This window comes from Pyxicephalus adspersus, chromosome 6 (assembly GCF_032062135.1).
Source record: "Pyxicephalus adspersus chromosome 6, UCB_Pads_2.0, whole genome shotgun sequence".
Lineage (NCBI taxonomy): Eukaryota > Metazoa > Chordata > Amphibia > Anura > Pyxicephalidae > Pyxicephalus > Pyxicephalus adspersus.
Window position 1 is genome coordinate 87452889 of NC_092863.1, and position 24029 is coordinate 87476917.

At 36.6% G+C, this 24029-nt stretch overlaps 1 protein-coding gene across 21 annotated transcripts in view; it reads right to left on the reverse strand.

Annotated features, from left to right (window-relative positions):
• Window positions 1-3038: 3038 nt before the first annotated feature.
• TCF4 (transcription factor 4) overlaps window positions 3039-24029 on the reverse strand; it is a 276489-nt gene continuing 255498 nt past the window's right edge. For 14 of the 21 annotated variants that reach the window (XM_072416499.1, XM_072416502.1, XM_072416495.1 and 11 more), the window contains 5 exons: window positions 12629-12758; window positions 11484-11646; window positions 9542-9771; window positions 8658-8810; window positions 3039-7655 (listed from right to left, as the gene is read on the reverse strand). In XM_072416499.1, coding sequence (XP_072272600.1) covers window positions 8674-8810; window positions 9542-9771; window positions 11484-11646; window positions 12629-12758 — 660 coding nt within the window. In that variant the 3' untranslated portion in view covers window positions 3039-7655; window positions 8658-8673. The remainder of the gene's footprint in view (window positions 7656-8657; window positions 8811-9541; window positions 9772-11483; window positions 11647-12628; window positions 12759-24029) is intronic. The other 7 variants (XM_072416497.1, XM_072416489.1, XM_072416496.1 and 4 more) reach the window with 1 other exon arrangement.

Here is a 24029-nt window from a genome sequence, read left to right on the forward strand (position 1 = left end):
TCCATTATCAAACAAGCAAAATGTGCCTTTAAACTCCAAATGTATACCTGCTCTATAAATAAATATCCTCCTCCAACAGGGTGACTGGTAGACCAAGCAGAAGGAAGAGTGAGGTGCAAGACACAGTTTGCATTAATTTATTTTCTATGCATTCTATCGACTTTTTCCTACTTTGATTGGTGTTAGTTATAAATCACAAGTTTTACTGCAGATAATAGCATATATTGTATTCAAAGATCATTTTTCTATAATGCTAAGGTAACTAACCTTTTGATGAAAAGAAATTAAGAAGGTAATCTGGGCTGATTGTGGGTAATTTAGATGCTACATTGGAATAAATTTCATTGTAAAGTTTGTTTATCTGAGGTTATATGCATATCAGAGGTCAGCCTTTTGATTTTTATATGACTGGTGCAGAAAAAATTCAGCTACAATGTTACATTGTACATGTAAATCACACTTTTAATTAGGTCTTACAAATTGCTCAATAGCTCAGACTGTACTGGCTGTCATTTTGACAGCCGGGAGTTGCTGTTAGGAGTCCCTGTTAGGGAGTTGAGGTCCAAGGTTCAGGTACAACTCTTTTGCTTCTCTAAAAGAAGATAAATACTTACCAACCTGATGGGTGATATGTCCTCTGTTGGCAGAGCAAGCTGCACCACTGAAATCCAACACACTGGGGAATCCATATGCCTTTTTTTAGGAATTCTTTTAACATATTTTACAAAAAAACTAATCATGAGGTATTTGTATTTGGTTGAAATAACCTCATTCCTTAGTGACAATTTATTCAATAAGTCATGGACAAAGGGCCATCTGCTTTGGCAATTCCTGGTGGTGGTGGAGCTTGCTCCTAAGCTTTGCACACATTCTTATACTAAATTCAGACTGTTAGACAACTATGTGGATTACCACTGTGGAGTTCTCAGTTATAACCATTATGTGCCCAGTAGTGGTGGGAAGGAGATATTTCCATGTGATTATGAGCTAGTAAATGCTTGTCACATGTTGCAAAGAATTAATCTGCTGTCCTTCAGAACACTTTTAATCACTTTGCAACAATTTGGAAATGAGGGTAATGAAAGAGTTCCATATCAAGTCTATGAAAGTGGATTTGTGGAAAGTGGATCAATGGAAACCACACCGCCTTTAATTGCCCTAAAAAAAATGGGTTTTGAACCTCTCATTCATTTTAATGATATTCAAGTTCAGAACTGATTACAAAGCTATAAACCTCAGCGATTCTGCTTGGAATACCCATCCAAACTGATGCATCACAATCAAAAGCAGCCGTCCCAGTCAATATGAATGTATGGGAGGCTGTCAGTGGAGGAAAGCATTGGTACTTTTAGTAAAGGTTGGAGCTTTGCCTGCCAGAGTGGCCTAAGGTTCAGCCATAGTAGGAGGGTTTAGAGTGCTGCTGCCTGCACTTTATTGTAGCAGTTTGCCCCCCTCGCCGTACGTAAAACACAGGTGAGCAGCAGGTAACGTCAATTGGCTGATCTGTGTTTTCTCTGAATAGAATGTGCAGTTTCCTTTCTCATGAGAGATTTAGAATCTTTACTTTGCAGCAGAGTTTCAACAGCTTGTAGACTTCCGAGCTTCAGACAAATACACAGCATTTGTAGAGATTCTATGGATTAGCAAGTCTTTAAGCTTATCTCAGATTGAAAAGTCTCTCAAATTCCAGCAGTTTATGGGGATATTTGTGGGCTGTTATAAGAGGACAACATGCTGCCGTTTCAACCAAGCAGGCAAATTAATGCCATCCCTATCTTTATGAAACTTCTTTTCTCATTCCGAGAACTCAGATTGCTAACTTTAGAACAGATTAAAATGATGATGGTTTGTGCAATTCTGCCTGTTATTGTGTTTTATAACAATGTTCCGACTGTTTGGTGAAGAAATGGGGGGAACAGACATAGCAAAACTATGAAAACACTGGATACTGGTATCTCAGGCTATATCATAAGGTCATCGTTTTCCTGCACATCAACAACAGGTCAGCAAAGTTCCCCCGATTTTATTTGTGCATTACCCATGGAACATCAGGGGCTGCTTGACCTATTTTTCTTTGGATGTAGCATGTCCTTTATTAGGTGTGTTTGAACTGCAAAGTAAAGCAGGTCAAATACAGCTGTATAAGTTCAAATGGAGTGTATAGGTAAATTGGCTAACCTGGATCTGAGTTCATTTGGTTTTGTTCTCTCGTCTGAGCTGCCACATTTGTATTAATGTTGCACTTAGCTTGCGATAACTACACATCTCTAGCTGGGGTTTATTATTATTTCAGCTAGCAGTGCAATTTAACTTCCCGGTACATCCTGATAAAGGGTGTAATTATAAATCATCTGGGGACTCCTCCAATCAGGAGTCACATACAAGTGAAGCAACTATGACCCTCCTTCCCCCATAGCGGTGCAACCAAGTCACAACAACCTCTCCACATCTCTATTTCAAGCTGGGCCACCATAAAAGCCTGCCCACAACTAATAACAAGTACAACCAGTATGAAAACTTTTCCCCTTTTCATAATATATGCAACATGCAAGTGCTGCCAATGAAACCAGGAGAGTGACAGTGGGTGGTTGAATGGAAGAGGAGGACCTAAAGCCATGGAAGAGATAATACACTTTTAACATGCCACGTTAACCTGCATGGGCAGGACCAGAGATGTAAGAATCTTGGGCTCCCCAAAACTGGGTCCCCTGTAGTGGCTGCTCCTGTGATAGCTATGCTTCTGACTCCAAGCAGCATTGAAAACTGAAAAACAATTCAACCCATCATGTTACCTTAACATTTTACAAACAGCATTTTTCCTAACCGTCAGACATTACCAGAGTATTCAAAATTCACTGACATTAATTTGACCCAGAGTTCATCTTCTAAGCTGCATCAACTTGCTTCAAGCTGCTTTTTGCATTTCCATTGACTTGCTTAGAAAGACAACAACTTTCACCTGTTTGTATACAAAGGTAAAGATGCTTTAGAAAACAAAATATAAAAAAGAACTGAAAAATCACGCACACATCAAGCAGTTTATAAAAATGGCACATTTATTGCTACATAACGGTTATGTACATGGCTGCATTGAATAACTACTGTTGAGAGACAGGAAATGGCCTATACTAAGCTGTGCATTTTTTCTTAAAGGAACTCCAGCACACAACCTGTTTGGACACTTCTACAAATCAGAACCACACCAAAAACATGAAAAAGTCGAGGCACTCAGCCACACATTGAGAACAAGGTGTAACTGTTATTTTTTTCATTTGCTTTTTTTCCCCTATTTTATAATTTTTTTAAACTTTTTTTTCCACGAGTTCAGTCGCAAACAGAATGCCCCCTGTGCGACCAAATTAAAAAAAAAAATCCTAAAAAGTCCAAAAAAAAAAGGAACCACCTTACACTTTCATCTTTGTAACATAAGATGAAAAGAACAACTTATAAATAGTAAAATGAAATAAAAATTTTGAGTTGATGATTCCAAAATGTACAGAGAAAATTCAAAATCAGACAGTTCTGATGTTGGAAATATTATCCTGGGTTATTCATTGTTAAAATAAAAAAAAAATGATCCTGTGAAAAGCCAAATATACTTTTTATTTTATTTTTATGCATTAGGGAATACTACAGTCTATTTGTATAGCAAAAAGAGCACTAGACAAAAGAAGCTTTATCATAAAAGCCAGGCACTGATACTTGGTGAATCTCAGCTTTTTATCCTTATTATTGTCACTTAATTGCATTACAAGAAATAATGAATAAAAGGCCACAGTTCATATATTTTCACCATTACATATGTCTATAATACTTGAAATGAATATGGACGACCCAGCACTGCACAAAGATGCATCAATTTCTAGTCCTTAAAGTATATGTAAAATAATTTTTCTGCATCAGTTTTCGACCTTGGTACATTTTGTTCCAGTTTTGTTTCACTTTCGTTTGTGCTTCTTTGTTCTGATGCTTCATGGGATTCTGTTTGGCCAATACCATGTGGTGCTGATTATGCAGATCATATTAACTCAGCATGTCAAATATAAAAACATTGCACCCCTTTGATCCGTCATATTTTTTTCACCGTTCAAAAAGAAAAAAGAAAGAAATGAGATCGGAAGACTGTACCAGAACACGTTACATTGCTGGTTGGATTAACAGTTTTTTTCATATTAGTGTTCCTTGCGTCTACGCCAAAGACAATTGCAAATTTTATGGACATAACGCGTTATGTTAAGCCGTAATTGACCAATGTGGAGGTGGATCGTTTACACCGTCTTACCGTGGCCTGAAATCTGAGGTGGCAGCTATATTGTGGACTTTTTTTTTTCATTAAAGAGTAATGTGCATAAAACTGATGTCCCAGGCTATCAGTTTTTGAGGATCTACAACAATCCCGAGGGGACAGGTGTCACTGGTTGATGGTTTGCATTGTAATTAAAATGTTTCTGTGTGCAATACAGCTGCCTTGGTTATTTATAGTTACATTAAGTCAGTATGATTTCCTTGTAGTTACTGTTTTTTTGAGAAGCGTGTGTACCTGAAGCTTAAACATGATCACGTTAAAATGGCAAAAATTTTATATATATAAATATATATATATATATATATATATATATATATAATTAACACTGCTGCACTTTATGTGTACATATGTGCAATTACAATTCAGGCAACTCACTATACAGACAGTAATGGGTTCAATATTAAAAGATTCATTATAATAAGTTTTATATTAGAAAATATTCAGCCTTATATGTTCAGATTGAAAATTGTGTTGTTTAGGTGCACAAATATTTTATCTTCTCACGCCAAACTTACTTTCATGCTGTCATTTTCTTGTCAGTATCAAGCATTAAAAAGTAAACTAAACTGTAAAATAAACTCAAACTATCATACAAAAGAAAAAGAAAATTGGGAATCTGTAACAACGTTTGTGATAACTTCTGGTACAACCTTATAAGATGTAAAAATCATAAGTAAGAATAGATAAAGATATGTGAATTATTTTGCTGAATTTTAATAATTATTAATGATCAGCTTGATGTAAACTAACTTGTCAGTGAACGTTCCAAAAACTGTTTCTATGCAGAATTTGTAATGATATGTGATATGATATGTACAAAAGGCAGCCATATTTGCTTACCACATACACAGGCTCTGCTTTCTGCTTTGCAGTGCTACACCTGCTTTTTGCAAGTTTATGTGTCTCCTGACCCACAAAAATAATGCACTCCCCTTGTGGCAGATATCTCAACAGTTGTTACACAGTTAAGTGTGAGTGATCGCAGAAAAAAGAGCTCCCTCTAGTGGCTAATCTACAATCTTTATATTTTATACAAGAATAAAAATATGGAAGAGCAAGCATTTAAAAATGTGAAAAAGTCACTTCAATATGACTTTAAAGTAAACACTGCAAAAGCTCAGAATATGTACTCACTAAAAATACATACAATTTTCCCTTTTAATAATAGCATAGGCAAAGAGAAAATTGGTGATATGTAGGCTTTTAACTGCACACAGGAATGGAAACAAACTCCTTTACAATTTAAGACCAATCTTAATCCACCTCCACATTTACAAAAACAAAAAGTATATTCCAAGGACATCATTTTATCATTTTTCCACATTGAACATATTTACAGTTTTTCATCATACAGGTGAAGGATATGGAAGTGATAACAAGGGCAGCTGTCAGTTGTCTTTTATGATCCTGGAAACAAACACAAAATTCATATTTTCGCAGTTTTTTTTTAAAGTTTGATTTCAAAGATTTTGTTTTCAACCACACAGATTTAAAAAAAATGCCAATACAACATATTAAAACACATAATAACAAGAGTCTACATGTAAAAATATAAATTTTACATACACGATTCCAAAATAATAATACGTTTGTCATTTGTTGCATAAAATTTACAAATGCAATTGTCATTTCTGAATGTATATAGCTGGAGGACAGATGGACATCTAGACCGTTTTTATGGCATTTTCACAGGGCAAAGTGTTGATCATCCTACCAAAATGATATTTAGTACATGCCAAGTTTGTGTGACTGGAAAAATAAGAAAGATTAATTGATGGTAAGGACCACACATAATCTATACTGCAGTCAAAGACTTAGCAGTTTGTAACTGGGTCAGTACAAGCAAGCTTTTATGAAGTTTTTTATTTTCTTGGGGGGATTGTTGGGGGTGGAAAGTGACACAAAGTTGTCAAAAATTAACCCACATTCATACTGGCCCAAGAAAACATTTGTTGCCACACTCAAGAAAGTGCTAGATGATGCTCATCAGGTCGGTTGATACATTGTCTTCAAATTAACACTGCCAATTTATCAAAATGGCAACGATTGGAGAAAAGCTGTGCGGTTCTCCTGCCTGGCGTTTATCAAATAATTCCGACCGCGTTATCAGAAAAAAGTCTTGTTGCATACCGCTTTAGCTACATATGTAGTTAACACTTATAAATTGGTTAGCTATATCACAGCCACTTACGTTTTTTTTCTTTTTTAGTTTTTTTTTTTTATTTTTTTTTTTCTTTTCTTAATGATGATATAAACATTGAAAGGCACAGTGGTAACATTTTGTAGCATTCTAACCTTGTACCTATGAAAAAATCCCAGAATAGACTCAAATGTGCAGCTTTTACATAATGGCATAAACTTGTGATGCCACGTTTAGGCTGACCAGAAAACTATGTACATGGTGTGACCTAAGACCTGCGCTCCCAAAGACTGGAATTACAACTCTGTTAACTGGGAAGCAACTATAGGCTCAGCATATAATCCTGCATCACCTGCATCTCCTGCATCCCTACAGAGTTCACAAGACAAGTCGCAAGAACAAAAAACAAAACAAAAAAAGAACAAAAAAAAATCAAGACACACACAAACCTATTTACAGTAAAGTCTCTTTTTTTAAAAAAGTTATTCATCATTATTATTTATACAGAAGCAAAAACAGTTTTTAAACAAATGAACCAAAAGTTTACCATATGCACTACATTTTCATATATATTTATATATATATATTTATATATTTGTCATAGGTCTATTAGATCCATCTGTTCCTCCTACCCTAAGGAATGGCTAATATCAACGCTTAATTTTTATCGGTCATTTGCTGGTTTTGTTTAAGTGTCTGGGCAGCAAAACCTCCCGTGCTTTTTTTTTCTTTCTCGAGAAAATACTCTACTGGAATTTAACGGCGAGAACTTTTTTTTCTGCCCCCCAGAAGTACACTTTTTTATTATTGCAAGTATACAATGTTTTTTTTTTAATTAATTTTTTTTTTAGACTTACAAATTACATTATATTTTTTTTCCAAAAGAAGTTTAGGCACAAATGCATTTTTCCACGGTGTGGAGAAGATTGCCATTCACTGTCCAGGTTGTGTAGCAGCTACCTGGGACATTCTGCTCGGGTCATTTTCTAAAACATGTTAGGAGTCCTCCTTCACATTTGCGCTGATTCTTGTGCTGGGAATGTTCTTGCGTCTGTAATGCATATATCTACTCAGACTTGTCTTATTTTACAAAAAGGGTCAGGGGAGAAATGTTTATCTGGGATTAAGATAATACAGCTGTTAAGGAAATGGCGTCCTGCCTAAATGAAAAAAAAATGCAAAAGGGGGAAAAAATGGAAAATACTGGACCTGAAAAAAGAACAGAAAAGAAGAAAAGAGTTAGACAAAATGCAAATTTACAAGGAACACAAAAAACATTAAATCAGAACTAAATTCAAATAAAAAAAGGTAGAAAATAAGCTTTTATGGAGAAGAAGAAGAAAGCTTTCTTTTTGAAATTTCTTTTTGTAAATTTACACTGACCTCAAGTAGTTTTAGTCAATGATCAGGATAAAGAAATAACACAATTTTCTGGCTTCAAAGCTGGCCATAAATATAGAATGACAGACAGATCATGAGCTCAAGTTAAGGTCCACTGAATATTTTACTTAAAAGTCTTAATTGTGAATGGCTTCAGTGTGTTTAAAAAAAAAAACTTGTGCAAAAATTGGAGGCAAAACATTGCACATGAACTATTACTCTGTCCAATGTGCATGCTCTCAAAGGCTCTCTAACTGAATGGGGTATCAAGTGGAAAATGCAAAGATTCCCTGTTGGAGAGATTTCTTCTACTTCTTCATCAAAGTTCCAGCAACACCCTGAGTCACCATACAACACCAGGTGTCAGGAAAAAAAAGGACTGAACTTTTTTTTTAAATGTAAACTAAAAATGTCTTTTTGATTGCCGTTTCTGTCCTCATTTGTAAGATTTCCTCTCATTTCCGCTACAAACAATGAAGAAAAGGTGGGAGGAAATCTCCTCTGCCAACTTTAATGGGCAATGCATCTTCTCCATCTTTCCCCATTAGGAATGATTTACCCTAATTTCCTATCCTGGTTACACAACAAGAAGTAAAAAAGGTTCTTCCAGTGGGGACACAGATGTTCTAACTCTACCCCACTAAAACTCCCAAAAGCTGAAAAATGTGACTACAGCTATGCCTGGTATTTGGAAATAGTATATATTAATATGCAATATTTTAGTTTTCCATGGACACAAAACTTTTTTAAATGTATAAAAATAATATTTTAGCCTTAAATATAATAAATAAACAGCACCAAACTCTCCTTAAAAAAAAAAAAAACACTCACCTTTATTTTTTTTTTTTTACATCTGTCCCAAATGATTTGATGCATCCCCCATTCCGCCATGGGGGCCTGAAAGAGATAGAGGCGAAGGGTCTGCTGAAACTTTCTCTTCTTCCCTCCTTTTCAGACACGCTGCTTTAGGGTTTAGGTTCCTTTCTGCAAAGCATAATATAGCAAAACACTGCTAAGTCGACAGGAAAAATATATAAACATACATATACAAACAAAAAAGGATGTTAAAATGTTTGCTTTAAACTTGATATTTATTTTTTGGAAGACAGATGGGTGACTGACCTATGGATATAGAAGAATACAGTCTAGGAAAATACCATATATGGATATCGGTGAGGTATACAGAATTAGATACATGAAGTTTCTAAATACATAAATTATATTTGTTCATGTCCCACGAAGGTCTCAGCTTGGCTTCTGCTTATAGTGAGCCATAAATGGACCAATACAGGCTGTGCTGGGGGATACAAATGGGGACAATGATAATGCCAAAGAACTGCTTTCTGCTCATTTTTCATTATGCTGACTCTCTTGTTATTTTGGATTACACACAGAATTCTGTAAAGTGTGTAAGACATATATCCTTTTCGGTCTTAACTTGACATGCTCCACAAGGTTATTTGTCAGGTGTATACAGTGCGTAAAATAGTGAACGCAAGAAATACAAATGTACTGTGTAGCAGATGTAATGCAGACTAATGTTGTGTTCTTGCTGGGTTCTTGGATGTGCGTGACAGGTTTACATAAATTACTTTTATCCCATGAGAAAGTGTAAGACTAAGAGTATGATCTGGTACTATGTACTGTCATATGTTTAGGCTTATATGTGAAACATACAGTTTGGTAAAACAAACATTGTGCTCATCTCTGCTCACCTCTAACTTGTTGTTCCAAGCTAAGGATGACAGCCACAGCCTGATGCAGTATCAGAAGCTTGGTCTGGGGTTTGTCGCTCTTCAGATGAAGTTGCACCATCCTACCCAGTTCCTTGAATGCTTCATTGATGTCACGGACACGGAGACGCTCACGAGCATTATTGGCCATTCTTCTTTCCTTCTCTCGCTCTGCCTTCTGCTCAGGGGTTAGATCCTCATCATCGTTATTGCTGAGAAATAATAGAGATGTTTAAATAAAAACTCTTACAAACACAAAGCAATATATCATAAAACATACAAAGATAGCTACATAACAGAAAAAAAATAATGCTAGTCAAAAATGTTAAATATTCAGTATTATGTGCAAATTAGCTAAATCCCTAAATCAGACACTTAGAATATTCTGTTGTTGCTACCAGAACCTGGTAGAGGAGGCAGAACCAGGCTGGATGTGTACTACTGTCTCCAACAACATTTCAATATAATGACTGACCTAGGAAACACAATTCAAATAATAGCCATGTTGGTCCATAAACAATAAATGTTCCTCCACAATAAGGGTTGTGTTTTCTGGGCTTGCACTTGTTTTGTGGTTCAGCACAGGCAATGTGTTTGCTTTAAAGAACTTAAGTGGGGTGTTCACACACAGGTCTGCTGTGTATATAACAATTCCCCGGAGACCTTTTTCATTTCATTTATTTGTCCCTATTGGCACTATGTACCCAAGTGTTATGTATAGGAGCAGCCATATTTGATTGGTGCATATGCAGGCTTTGCAGCCATTTTACAGAATGTTAGTTTTAATACCTCATAACAGGGGAGTGGGAATCTATCAATCTGCAAAGTTATAATTGTGAAACATGGTAAATGAGTTACACCAAACATTTTCTCCAGGTAAAATTTTAGGATATCAAAGTATGCTTTGTTAAAATACATTTTAAATATTTTTTTCTAAGATCAATTTTATCAGCAAAACATGTCAAAATACATTACAAGACAATAAAACACTCAAATTGGGAGTAATGTTCTAACCTGAATAAGAAGAATCATTTGACTACCTACTCCCATCCTACAGATTATGAAGAAGTACCTCGCTAGGGTCAAAGTGCTTATACAGTATCTGTTCAGAAATGTTGAGGTTGTATTATATGAACTCCTTAAAAAAACAGTAATCTGGTTTGTTATGTCCAAAACCAAAACATTTCCTTAGTTTTGGATAACCCATCAGGTTTTTATAACGGTCTTTGTCTGTGCTGCACAGTGATACACTATTTCTTTTGGTTCTGGTTAGTAGAACAAAAAGTAATGAGAAATCGGAAACATTACAGTCATCAATCGGACAGAAGGTGATGGGTTGTGGCAGTTTTAGTGACAACTGACTCCTAATTTGGAGACATTTCCTAATACCTAATTTGGGGACAGGAAGCAAGTGATAATCTTCCAAAATTCCAAATTTCCTTCCCTAGCCAAAACAGAAAAAAAATATTTTGGCTTATGTTAAATATAAATAGAAAAAGTGAATGACCAAATAATTCATGGTTAGGAGCATTAGGAACTGTATCAACGTACAGTTTGTGTATGTCTATACAGCATTCTGGGGAAAAAATATAATTGGATAGGTATATCACAAATGCACTACTGACGTCCATAACGTATGGCCAGATTTACTGTCCCTTTATATGAGCAAACACAAACCAAGAGCCTTTTTTGGAAAGTGGAGAGAACACCATATAGTCTAGATGTCACTCTACTTCATGATGTGATTATTTGAGAATACATTTCTGAACAGTTATTGAGGCCCTGGAGTTTCCTTCTGGCCATTGGTTGACAGTTTCCCTCTGGCCATGTGGAACAGTGCGGGGTATCTTCATAATCTTTTCTGTTCACTTCATTGAAATCCGGTCAAGGAATTAAATGAAGCGACACTTTCTTGTACTGTTACCTAGATCTTGACCTCGTTATTGATTTGATATCCTTCTTGTCGTCGTCTAATTTCTTGTCATCGGATGATTTGGAGTCTTGAAGGTTTTCATCTCCTTCGTCTTCTGATTTGATCTCGGAGCTACCCGGAGACACGTTCTGTCCCGACAGACCAGCTGAGAGGCCTGTGTGCAAACATAGAAATTAATATTTATGCCTAAAATTCAATTTCAACTGTAAAGTCTGCTTGTAGCGCACAGGGTGGAATACTGAAAATTGCAACGGCCTGATTTATATAAGAGAAGAAAAGTCTACTCATTGCTCACTACAGCCTGTCAAGTGTTCTTTTTTTTATATTGCTGGTTTTCGTCTCTTTAACAGGAATATACAATCTTTTCAATCAAAAACATAATGGTTGTGCTTTTATGCTATTTCTCACTACACAAGTCCAGGGGTCAGCTGACTCACTCGTGCATGGTATCCTTTCTCAACAATTATTATAAGAGAGATGACAATTCTGCTGACATCTCCCATATCTAATCCAATCTACAAATCTCTATATTTAATTAAATAAAAAAATATGGAAGAACTATAGTGTAAAATGTCAGTCATATGAAAAATAAATGATATTTCTGGACAAAGTAAAAAAAAAAGCATTTAGTACCAGCTTTTCAAAGTTCTCTACTGCCAAACATCAGAACACCCTCACCTCCGTAATATAGGAAAAGTATGGGGAAGTTAACAAGGTTATTTTAGTTATTTATCTGTAGCAAATTTGTTTTTTTTTCTTGGAGGTTTTTGCTCCCTCTACCTATAATGCACAAGACCCACAAATTGGTAATTGGTATATTCTAAACACACATTTCTGGTCTTTTATTTTTAGCCTTGGCTATATCGAGAGTATATTTTTAAATTTTTGCCTATGCAATCTCAATAAACAATGTTATAAAAAAATGTAAGCACAGCTGTGAGGGAGAACACCAATCAATATTTAAATGTTATTCTAGATATTTTTGGCACAGCACTTAATTGGCACAATCGTCAAGATATCTGAAGATTTTTCGGGTAACAGATTCAATATTCAAGTTCTATATGAATGGTACATTTGCAGAAAGTTCTGCTCTGAATATACATGTATATACATGGTATTCCTATTATAGTTCTTACCACGATATGGGTCTTGAGGTGGATTTAGGTCTGGAGATGTAGCTGACTGGACAGGCAATTGTGGAACGGATACCTGGTTTGGCACAAGTGAGTGACTTCCTCGTAGACTGTCCTCCCTATGTGAACCCACCTAAGAAAGAAAGAAAAACACCTTAGTTAGTTAACTGGTTCCATGACAGAAATATTTTACCAGTGCTCAACATTATCATGCCATGTTAAATTCTTTATATTATGCTATAATTTATGCATGTCTTATGGTTCTCTCCAAACAAATACAGGCCTATTTAACAATGTAGAAATTAGATGGCTGTAGCTGTAGTCAATAACATTTTCTGTGTCAGTAAATACCTAGCAGTCACCAAAATGCACAGCTATTGGGGTATCACACAACCCAACAAGCTGGTCTTAAACTACAGTGTACTCCACAGCCCCTTTTAGCCGGGTGCACCACCCCACACGTATCATTAACCACCCAGCTGTTTTTTGGTGGTTACTAAAGAGTTGGGCACAATACAGGGACTGCAAACCGAACTTCTTCCCACCCGGCTTAAAAAAAAAATCTGGGTTTAACACTGAGCTATGTGAGTTGCTTGACTTGCTTTGTACAGATGATGGGTATGTTTTTGAAACTACAAAGACTCAATCTATCCAGGGAGCTTCAAAAGACCTGATTAAACATTTTCAACATTAGGTAGGTTTTTGCACACATACAAATATATTTGAAGCTAAAACAGAATCATCTGATAAGTGCAGTCCCTAAAAGAGGCTTAGATGCCAAAGCCTAGATGTCTAAGATCAAACTTTAACTTCTCAAAGGTACAACAGACACCCAGAACTGTTCAATGCAGATAAAAACTCCCAGTTTTTGTGTCCCTACCATTTCTATAGGTGGTTATTTATTAGCAGTGGTCATCTACATTTTAATGTTGCAAAGCCTAACTTTACAGTTCTAAAAACAACAGAAAATGAAGGTCATAATGAGTTAGTGCATTTGCAGGTTGGAAGATGACATTATCCTTTTCTATGTTGGAAAAGTTTAAAAATGAACCACAAAAAGGTGACATCTTTGCAGTTTTTCCTAAAAATGCACTAGAGGGAGCTCTTGCGCCACCTGACTTTCATGTCCCCAGAAACACAAAACAGCACTTAACACTCGGTGAGACGCGGTGTTGCACATTTAGTGACAAATATGGAAGAATAAGTCAGGCAGGTAAAACGTCAAATTGTCTCCCTGGGTGCTGCAGTGGAGCGCACTGATTCATACCAATCTGTCTTCTATCATGTCCGCCAACAGATCTGACAATTATCCTAATGCCCATATGCTTAATTGTGGGCTTCTCAATTCCCCCATTGCTTTCCGAAATCCTGCAGGAATTTCCAGTTTGGCATTCGAATTGCGTTTCAAGGGATGAAATCCTCAGGACTGCCATCTTTACCATAATGCTGTCTAATCCGCTGTTTGTGGCAGCTACTGTCTCATGTGGCATTTGAGGTAGAGAGAAAAAAAAAAAAAGATTTGTAATAACTTAAAAATCTACCATTAACAATGTTGCCTGAGTATGTAATTTATTGGCAATAAAGGATGCTTGCTGCGGTGTGTAGTAATCACTGCAGTGTCCATCGGATAAAAGACAGCATTATTGGCTTTGCTATAAATGGGCTCTAAGTGTTTTCCACAGCTTGGACAGCAAAATATATATCAGTTATCCAATGATAAATATCGCCTACATTTGCACTTGCTTTTGCCATCTATAGTGAACACGATACAATACCTATAGCACGCAGCGCCTTATTCAATTCCCATTTTTTCATTGTCAAACTAACTCACTTTGCTGAAAACTAGAACAAGATTTATTCTAATTGGCTGTGATGTGTTACTAGAATTAACAACTTAAAGAAGACTATTTAATTTATCATATAAGCAAAATGAAACACAACCATGTAGTGTGATTATGAATAAATCCTGCTTACTATGCAAGACAAATCTGTACTGTCATAGGAGTGATAGGCCACAAAATGGGATTAGAAAAGAAAGAACAACCCCAGTGTAGCTGTGCTTTTATAAATTAAAAAAGGTGGGATTATCCCAATAAAATACCAAATTTTAGATCTGTAGAGAGAGATTTTACCTTCACAGGTCAGTAAACTAAACTAGGATTGTGCAGCAGATATAGGGTATGGCCACTAGATGGAGATATGCACTTTTCTGCTTTACCTAGGGTCCAATCCCCTAGGGGAGTCTGATATACCTATACTTAGAACAGAAGGCTGCCCCCCAGTAAGCATTGGCAAAAATACAAATTAAATGTGATAGAGTTACCAAAAACATTTTAACAATGCATATAAATGCACTCATTCTTACACAGTTCTGAGATCTTTACATTTTACTGATGTTCTACCATGAAGGTGACATTCTAATGGACAAAAGTCACAGCATATTTGAAAATATGTGAACTTATTCTACCACCATCCAAATCCTAATAAATTCTAAAGCCATTTTTATTCATCAACTTCATTAAAATTGTTTTCTAGTCACCTAATGTTTGTGGTCCTTTATTCGAACCTTGTAGCTGTAGATTGCTGTTGTGTGTAGGTGACAGCTTTGCTTTAAAAAGATGTTTATTGTCTTTCATCAGCTGCCCTTTTCTCAATCCTGCAGGTCAACATTCCTGCCAGAATCCACCCAGTAAATATATTCCAGTAAACGTTAATGTAAATATTCCCTGGCAAGTCAAAACTGAGGAAGATGACATCACCTCCAGTCCCTGGAAACTGTGGTGGCTTCTGTGTTGAAGCTTTTCACTAATTTAATGGTTTCCCTTATTTTGTCTATTTTCCCCTGACTAGGTTAGATTTCCTCACTGGCCCTGCTTTGCCTATAAAAAGACTAATGTCTCAGTTGAGAGTGTGCATTTTTTTTATAAGAAACTCTGTGCGCATAGTTGACTTAATTAACCGCATTAGAGAAAAGATACAAAAACACAATCGTCGATCATGCATTGTCAGAATATGTTGTGTTCTGGGCTACAGCGGCTACCAATTTGTGAAATTGAAACTTCCAGAAGTTTTGAATGCCTCTGGTGCCACCTAAAATCATTGCAGCCTTTTTGCCTTATTCAGTCTTTACCCTACAATACCCTACCCCATAAATGTGCTTTTCACTGCACATGTATTGGATCCCATTGCAACATCAATTGACAGACATCTATGAGAACTCCAACCTTGCAGATGAGATGGCGGCACACAGCAGAAAATGGGCAGCATTTTGTAAGCGATGGATGCAGGCACCTCACAGGGCAAACAATTGGCAGGAGGTCATTGAGCTAAAAACCAGCAAATGGCCACATTTTGAATAATGGATGTCATATGAAAATGACTGGATAAGCAGAACATGCTTAATCAGATCTGTAGCCATAGCTGGTCACTCATATTACAATAGAAATTGTGCAGCTAGCAACTGAAAACCCAAACGTTGCTTTGGCCGCAGAGCCCCTAAGCAGTCCTTGTAACGAGCTTTGTGTACATTGTGAAAAGCTCAAGTATAAGGCATCTTACATGGGGGAAAAAAAAGATTAATTAGTATTTTTCCTGTTGTTCGGATTTATATCACACTGATTTTTAAGATTATTTGCTTCATTCCCAGCTGCCAGCCTGCTCTATCCTAATCCCCCATCTGGATGCTTTTTCTGGGGCTTTTTCAAATCTACACAAAATATACCAAAGATATATAAAAAAAAAAAACTCAAAGAATTAAAAAAAAAAAAAAAAAAGTGAACTGTTTAAAATGTTAAACTTAAGCTGCGTTATTAATTAAAGGACTAATTGAGGTATGTGTTACAATGTAATCTACTTAAAATTAATACAGTATGCAGATATATGCGCAGAGATATACGGCGTCAGAAAAAGTTGTAGAGGGTGGCACTAATAAGTTTCAGTGTTGGGAAAACAATTATTTCTAATAGGAGAGATTAGAGGTCTGAACACCTGGCGAGATAAAAATCAAGAAGGAATTTTTAATTAAAAGCAAATAACTTTTCTTTGCAGCCAAAGTCGGCAATATCTAGACGGAGGAGGTAAAATATTAGTCAAGGTCTGTACGTTGCGGCTGTAGAGGAGGGTGACGAGTGATGGCTTGCAGAATTTTTACTCCTACGTCACGGCTCACTTTTTTGTATCATTCTTTGTTGTTTCTATTTGTCAAAACAAACTTTTTTTTTCAATTTAAAGATGCCGAACTGATTGGATACTTTTTGACTTTTTTATTTAAACCACCTTTTAAAGCAGACATTTTTAGTTTTTAGTAAATGTGAGAGCTATATCCTCTAAATGTTTGTTATGTATAGGGAAATATGGCGGAACTTTTGTACTTGGGCCAAGATTACACATTTGTGGTGTGTTGATTTTGTTAGTTTTTTGTTTTAAGGCAGCCCATCCATTATGAATGGTACGCAGCTTTGGTGGCATGAATTTATCTGTTTAACCATTTCTTGTTAGGCAGGCTATTCTCTCCTAATGGATGGCACAGTTTTTAGACTTTGAGAAGGCAGATATTTATTTCCTTTTTAATATTTTTTCTTTTTTTAGTCTTTACCAAACCTGGCATTTTTGGCTTGGGGGTTTAGTAAGAAAAGGAGAGGCTCCTCAGGGATCATTGACTTCTACTCTGGAGAGTCCAATCACTCAAATTACAATACAAAGGACATTAATGTATCACCCCTGCCTCAAAGAAACAGATGACTTGGTCCAGATGACAAACCATACAATTAAAGTGTATATATAGGCAAAACCTATTTTGTTGGATACAGTAAGGGGAAGCTAAATCCTGTCAGTTCTTTTTTTTTTGTCTCACTGCAGAAGTGAGCAGAAAATGAGAGGAAGACTAAAAAGGAAAGAGAATTCCCATTGTTTCTGTTGATCAATGAGGTGTCCCCATTGGAAGATAAACCCCCTCACCTCTTGTTAAGCCACAACTGTAAAATATAGAATTTCCCTTACTTTTTGGGCCTGATTTATTAAAGATCCCCAAGGCGGAAGAAGATACACTTTCATCAGTGAAGTTGTGTTACAGCAAACCTGGAATGGATTTCTTCAAAGTTATTTGCTATTTGCTTCATGTTTTGAATCATGGACCAGATTCATTCCAGGTTTGCTGGATCATCCACTAAATGGTCATAACTGTGATATAAATGCATTGGTTTCTACTGAAATCCTATTTACTTGGTTGCTTAAAATAGGAAAATATCTGAAACAACAACAAGATGATTGCTGTAGCTGAAATCTAAGGGAAGCTACAAAAACATTAATATAATTATATAGCGGTAAGGATTAGGGCTATGTTTTAGGAAAAATGAAAGTATTTTATAAATTTGATTTCTGTGGGCACTGTAAAGTACACAGCTGCCGATATTTGTGGACTGCTGTACCCTTTGTATGTCACTTGCCATGGGATCTTGTGTGTTGCCCGGGACTGGAGGGGCATTTTGTGGAAAATGGGGAATCCAGGACAATTTTGCAAAATGGCGAATACTTTTTTGTAGAAAAAGCGACACTTGATGCTATGGAAAGTACTAACATGGTATGGTCTTTATTGAATTAACAAAATTAACCTTTTATCACTCTGAATAAATCTGTTCCCTCTCTACCGTTACAATAAGCACAATTTTATTCATACGTTACAATAAAAGAATGTTTGCGTAATTCTCTAATAAATAGGAAACCTCTGTGTTCTAAGGGGGATAAACAGGCCGGTTTTTCAGACGGTACACGGGTATTGTTGGTCTAAATTATTCCCTGTGCAATGAATCCTTTCATCTCCATCCTATACAATAATGGTTTCCATATGTCAAGTGGCTTTGCTATAAATAAGATCAAAAGCAATAAGAAAGGATTTAATAAAAAATGACATTAAAAGTGGCATTAAATCTGGAAAAAAAAAGTTCAACACTTTAGAGGAAAAGAAAAAAAAATCTCTAAGCAGCTTTCCCAAATATTGAGACATAAGGCTTTAAAATAAAGTCGAAGAGAAAAAAAAAATCTATTACAAAACCACAAAAGACTGCAAAGGAAAAGAGACACAGTCTAAACTTGTTTTTTTCTTTGTGGTGTTTTATAATACAATTCCATATACTGCATATACTGTCAGAGTGCCCCTTATAGGAGTTTGCATCACAATGTAAAAAAACCAGGGGGTCATTTATTGTCCATGACAGTTGCTTGGAATGTATTTGTGGGGAAGACAGGAAGTTTCAATTAACAAATCTCAAACCCTAAATATTACAATGAGGGATTACAAAGAGTCCAACCCTTTTGAAATCTGAAGTTGTTTATATATATATATATATATATATATATATATATATATATATATATATATATATGATTGTAAGCTCTTCTGGGCAGGGTCCTCTCCTCCTCCTGTCTCACTGTTCACATTTGTCTGTCATTTGCAACCCCTATTTATATTATACAGCGCTGTGTAATATGTTGGCACTATATAAATACTGTTTATTAATAATAATAATAATAATAATAATAATAAAAAATCACATTTATTTTAATGGATATATTCAGAATTCCCACTGTCCATCAGCTGAGCCTCTACATGTGTATATTTTATTATTCCTTAACATAAATTTTTCTACATCAGGCTTTCCCTGTGTTCTGTGGACTATGCAATTGTATTTTAACACTTATCTGCTCTGCTCCTCCATGCCCTTAACACCTCCCCTTCTAATCCCCAGTGCCTGGATTGCAGGTGCAGGGCACCCTATGGCCACATGTTGCAATCTAAATATACACCCTTTTTTGCTACCTATTGTATGCTGGATATGCAATAAACCATCCAGTTGTTTGGCTTTCATTATTTTGATTAAATACATCATTACATTATTATTACCGATAAAGTCTTTCACCCCATTTTTAATGACACCATTCTCTTTCTTTGTTATCTTCAGAAATAAAACCATAACACTCCACTGGAAGTTTTTGAATGTTTGGATTATATGCCAAGCTACCACTGGATTTCATGTTACACCAATCAGGAGCCTGCAATGGAAGAGTAGATGAATGGACATTACCTGAGCTGCAGAGGGTCTTGCAGCAGAACATGGCGACCCTGATAACCTCAATAGAACGGAGGATTGACTTGCCTGGAGATCCTCTGCAGTTACAGTATAAATCTGTTTTCAGAGGCTCCACCTTACATTTTTCCCTCCACCTCCCTGTCTTTTCTAATGGAAGTGAATTGAGCTAATCCATGATTTCTCCTTAGCTCAATGTGAAACACACAGGAGGCTTTACAGAGGAAGTTTTCTTTGGCAATGAATGTTATTGATGCGATGTGAAAGGCCAGCTTCCATAACAGATTTTCATTCAGAGCAGCAAAATAACTTTTTTTCTGCTTTCATTCCCACTCGGTCTGGAACTGCCAGTAATTGTCAGCTCTCAAATACATAAATAAATAGGATAGGAACACTTTTTTGTATGCTTTTCCTCCCCGAGGTACTCATTCTTCCTTTTGAATACCACAACTCAGATATGTTTTTTGTAGTATGGCCTATGTCTTGTGTTAAATTCCAGACTGCTGTATTCCTCAGCATTAGCAGTGACCGCACATGTCCCCGCAGAGGACACTGCCACCTTGCTAGCTTGTCTAAAAGTCACCAGCAATGCTGCTTGTCAAATGAAAAGAAAACAAAGCACATTGTAAACGAGGAGCAGTCCCTACTGGAAGTACTGGTGTTGTGTGTTTCAGAAAGGTTAGAATTATATTGTCCATGTTATTCCTTTCTGTCCCTAAGGACAAAACAGGAAGGAAGTGTAAAAATGCCATATTTGGCATAGAATAGGTTCTAGAATAGGCGACCCTACTGGAGGATTTTCCTTTTACTTCTGTTCCAGTAACATTTTAGATTCCTTCCTCTTTCAGTACTGCTGGCAATGGTTACCAGTACACATAGCTAAAGACGGACCTCCCAAGTAAGAACACAGACAGCAATAAACCTGATACTTCTTCACTCTATCCAAAGCTATGACTTGGCTTGACTTCTGCTTTAAAGAGCACCTGTGTTGTTAGAGAAAACAATATGTTGCAAATTAGACAGGTAACTATAATGTTTGTATTTCTCTTTGGTTACTTATGGGTAAATCCAGCCACAGCACTGGGGTAAGAGGGGACACCGGACTCTATGTATCACAAGTAACAGGCTGCCATTTCCTAAAGACTGTAAATTCTGTCCAAGACTACATTTAGTTCTAATTCTTTATGATTCTAATCTTACAAATGATTGATGATAAGAAAGGAGTCTGTATATACAAGTGCATCATTCCTATGTTACCTAAATGTTTAAAACTGGAAAAACAAATTGTTATTTCATTGCACAATACAAATTCCTGTGTAGGTTTCAGGGCCCTTGAATTTTTATAAAACCGGTTCTTGCACTATACCTTCGTTATTAAATTAAAAAGATTTGGGACAATCAGATGGGAGTGTGTTTAGCCAGCTGTACGTGAACCTGGAATAGTAATAGATAAACCTGATAGACTCTCTTCTTCTGCTACTAATACTACACCACTGATGTACCATATCAGCACACGTTTGACTTCTAACTTCCTAGTTCTCTTAGTCCAGCTGGCAACCCATGCTATGCATTTCCTTTAAGCGTAATTGGTACTATTGCTATCCACGCCATGCTGGAGGAAGTGACCTTGAAATACAATATGCATGGTTTTGCCTGAAGTAAAGACCTTGCTTTCCCAAGTGGATCATCTTTCATGCTTCACCACTCAAGAACTGGGAAAGACACTCTGCTATCATATATGCAGGGCTCGGTTTTTATATCACTGCTGAACATCCACCTTACCTATGTCACATTCAGTAAATGTTTCATATCATTAGAAAACATCTAATCTTTTATTGAAGGGTTCAACTAAATCTCACAAATTAAGCTCTTGTTCTGGGCAGATCACACCCAGAATTACGTGACTGAATCAGAAAATCAAGCCACAAAATCATTAGTTTAGTCCTTATTAAGCCAAGGCACTCAGAGGGTACAACCAGGGCATAGATATGTCATTAAAATTTGCAAATATTCCAAAATGTCCAGCTTCCATCTGGCTGCAATGGGCTAGTACACGAATAGTCATTATGACGGCCAGCATCTACAAACTAAATGCCCAGGGACACCTTATATTGAAAGTTAGATACTAAGCTGGCAGCAGTGAGATTTCTTGATAAAAGGTCAATTACTTCACTTTTACAGTACAGCCCGGTCAGAAATCGAACCAAACTGAGATGGGATAGTTAAAAGCACAGCATATCCTGTCCTTTTATATGGATGTTTTGTGTATTGTTCTCCTAAATAAATAGCACATCCTATCCAAATTGCATATCCATGTGGTTAGTCCTGTATGCAAGCTCTGAAATATAGAACATCCATCCGTTCTGTTCTGCACCAATGTCTGGATTATATACCAAGCTTCAATCTGATTGTACTAATCAGGAGCTTGCAGTGGAAGAGGAGATTTATGACTATTACCTGAGCTGCAGAGAGTCTTGCATCTGCATTTGGCAACCCTTATAACCGCCTCTCCTCTGCCTTTTTTTTCAAAAGAATTGAAGACTGACTTTTGCCTGGAGATTCCCTCCAACACAAAATTTGGATAAATGGGGATCCCTTTGACTGGCTGCAGACATCCCGTCCATCCCACTGTCCACCAACGATAAAAGGATCATACAAATTGGGACCTTCCTCTTCCCAGCTATTTACTGCTTAGGCTTGTGGGTCAAGCCTGAATATTCTAGGATACAACCCTATATATCTAGAGGGTCCCATGTATATTAGCCTCAACATTGTATGTCAACTACCCAACAGTAATACTTATTAAATGTGTAAAAGTACCTCTTTAGTCCCTTCAAATACTTTATTTGGGAATTTTCTCATATTTCAAACCCGAGTGCAAGGTATCAGGAAACATTAGTCAGCCACCCACCAACCCTTATTTCAAGGGATTAGACCTCATCGTTCTTTTCTGGTTACTCCACTACTTTAATGTAATGTCTCCACATCCCGATGAAGCCAATGTGCGAAACGCGTCGGGTACACCTTACCATCTATGACACATGATACAATGTTCTGTAACCATTATGGTATATTTTGGGTTTAATATCATTTCAAATCAAGCCCATTATGTGTGGTATTTTGTGTGTACTATTTGAATTAAAATGCTGTTGTTATTTTATCTAAGTTTGCACAACAAGCCTGCTTTCTCTTCTTACCTTCAATACTTAAATGGGGATCCTGCCTACAGCTCTGCACACAAAAACTAAATTTCAATGAAGTATTTTCTAAGGCTGACCAAACCAGGGACATTTCCAGGGACAGAAATCCTGGCACTATGGCCCGATGCTCTGGTACATCTGGCCCTATATGTACACAGTCTACAGCTATGGGAGTCTGTGAACGTTTCCTATTAAGCTGCGATCACTGCATTCCAGTCTGTTCCTCAGCACCTGCTTTACTGATGACCTCAGCTCTGCTTCTTGAGATTTAGACTTTTTTCACAAAACAGCTTTTTAAACAAAAGCCAGCTGTTTCCGATCAGGACTACAGGGGAAACAAGAATCAGGGTAGACTGGGGGAGGGGGGTAACCCGCAGACAACAATTCTTCATTAGCTTCAAGTCACTTTTTTTTCTTCTCCTCCACTGAAGGATTCATTAAATGCATAAAGGAAGTGAGCAAAATAGGAAGAGAAACATATATAAACTGGAAAATCAAGCTGAATGCTCAATTTATTATCTGAAATGGATCATCTTTTGGAATTGCTTATTTTTGTAAGTAATGATCGTGCATACGGTTAAAAGAAAATTGTGTCTAGTGCTATTTGCATCTAAACTGGCCATGTAAGAAAATTTTATTGGTATTTAGTAAAAAAAAACTTTTATGGGGAACAAATATGTTTTTGGGGCCCCCTGTGTGTAACATAACGAATATATATATATATATTAGGCGCAATGGTCAGTTGTCTACAAACGTATGGACAGATGTGTAGTATACACACAAGCACCATGGGACTTCTAATTCCATATCAGCTACAAATCTACTAGCTATCAAACACTACCATAGGGACATGCTCAAGGACAGGCAATGAACAACGCTTCTTCTGGAAGTCTCTGAAACTGTGAAGAATGTAAATTTTAACACCTAGGAGCCTATGTACCAAACTGCACTATATATTACAATGCATGACGACATGTAATACTCCAGCTGGGTTTACTAGAGCACATAGAAAAAGCCTGCTGTTAGGTATTTATGTCAGTTTTGCTTCATTTTGGAAGTGACAGGTCCACTTTTAATACCCAAATCTGAGTCTTTCTTAGTTTTAACAAAGGTATGAGAAGG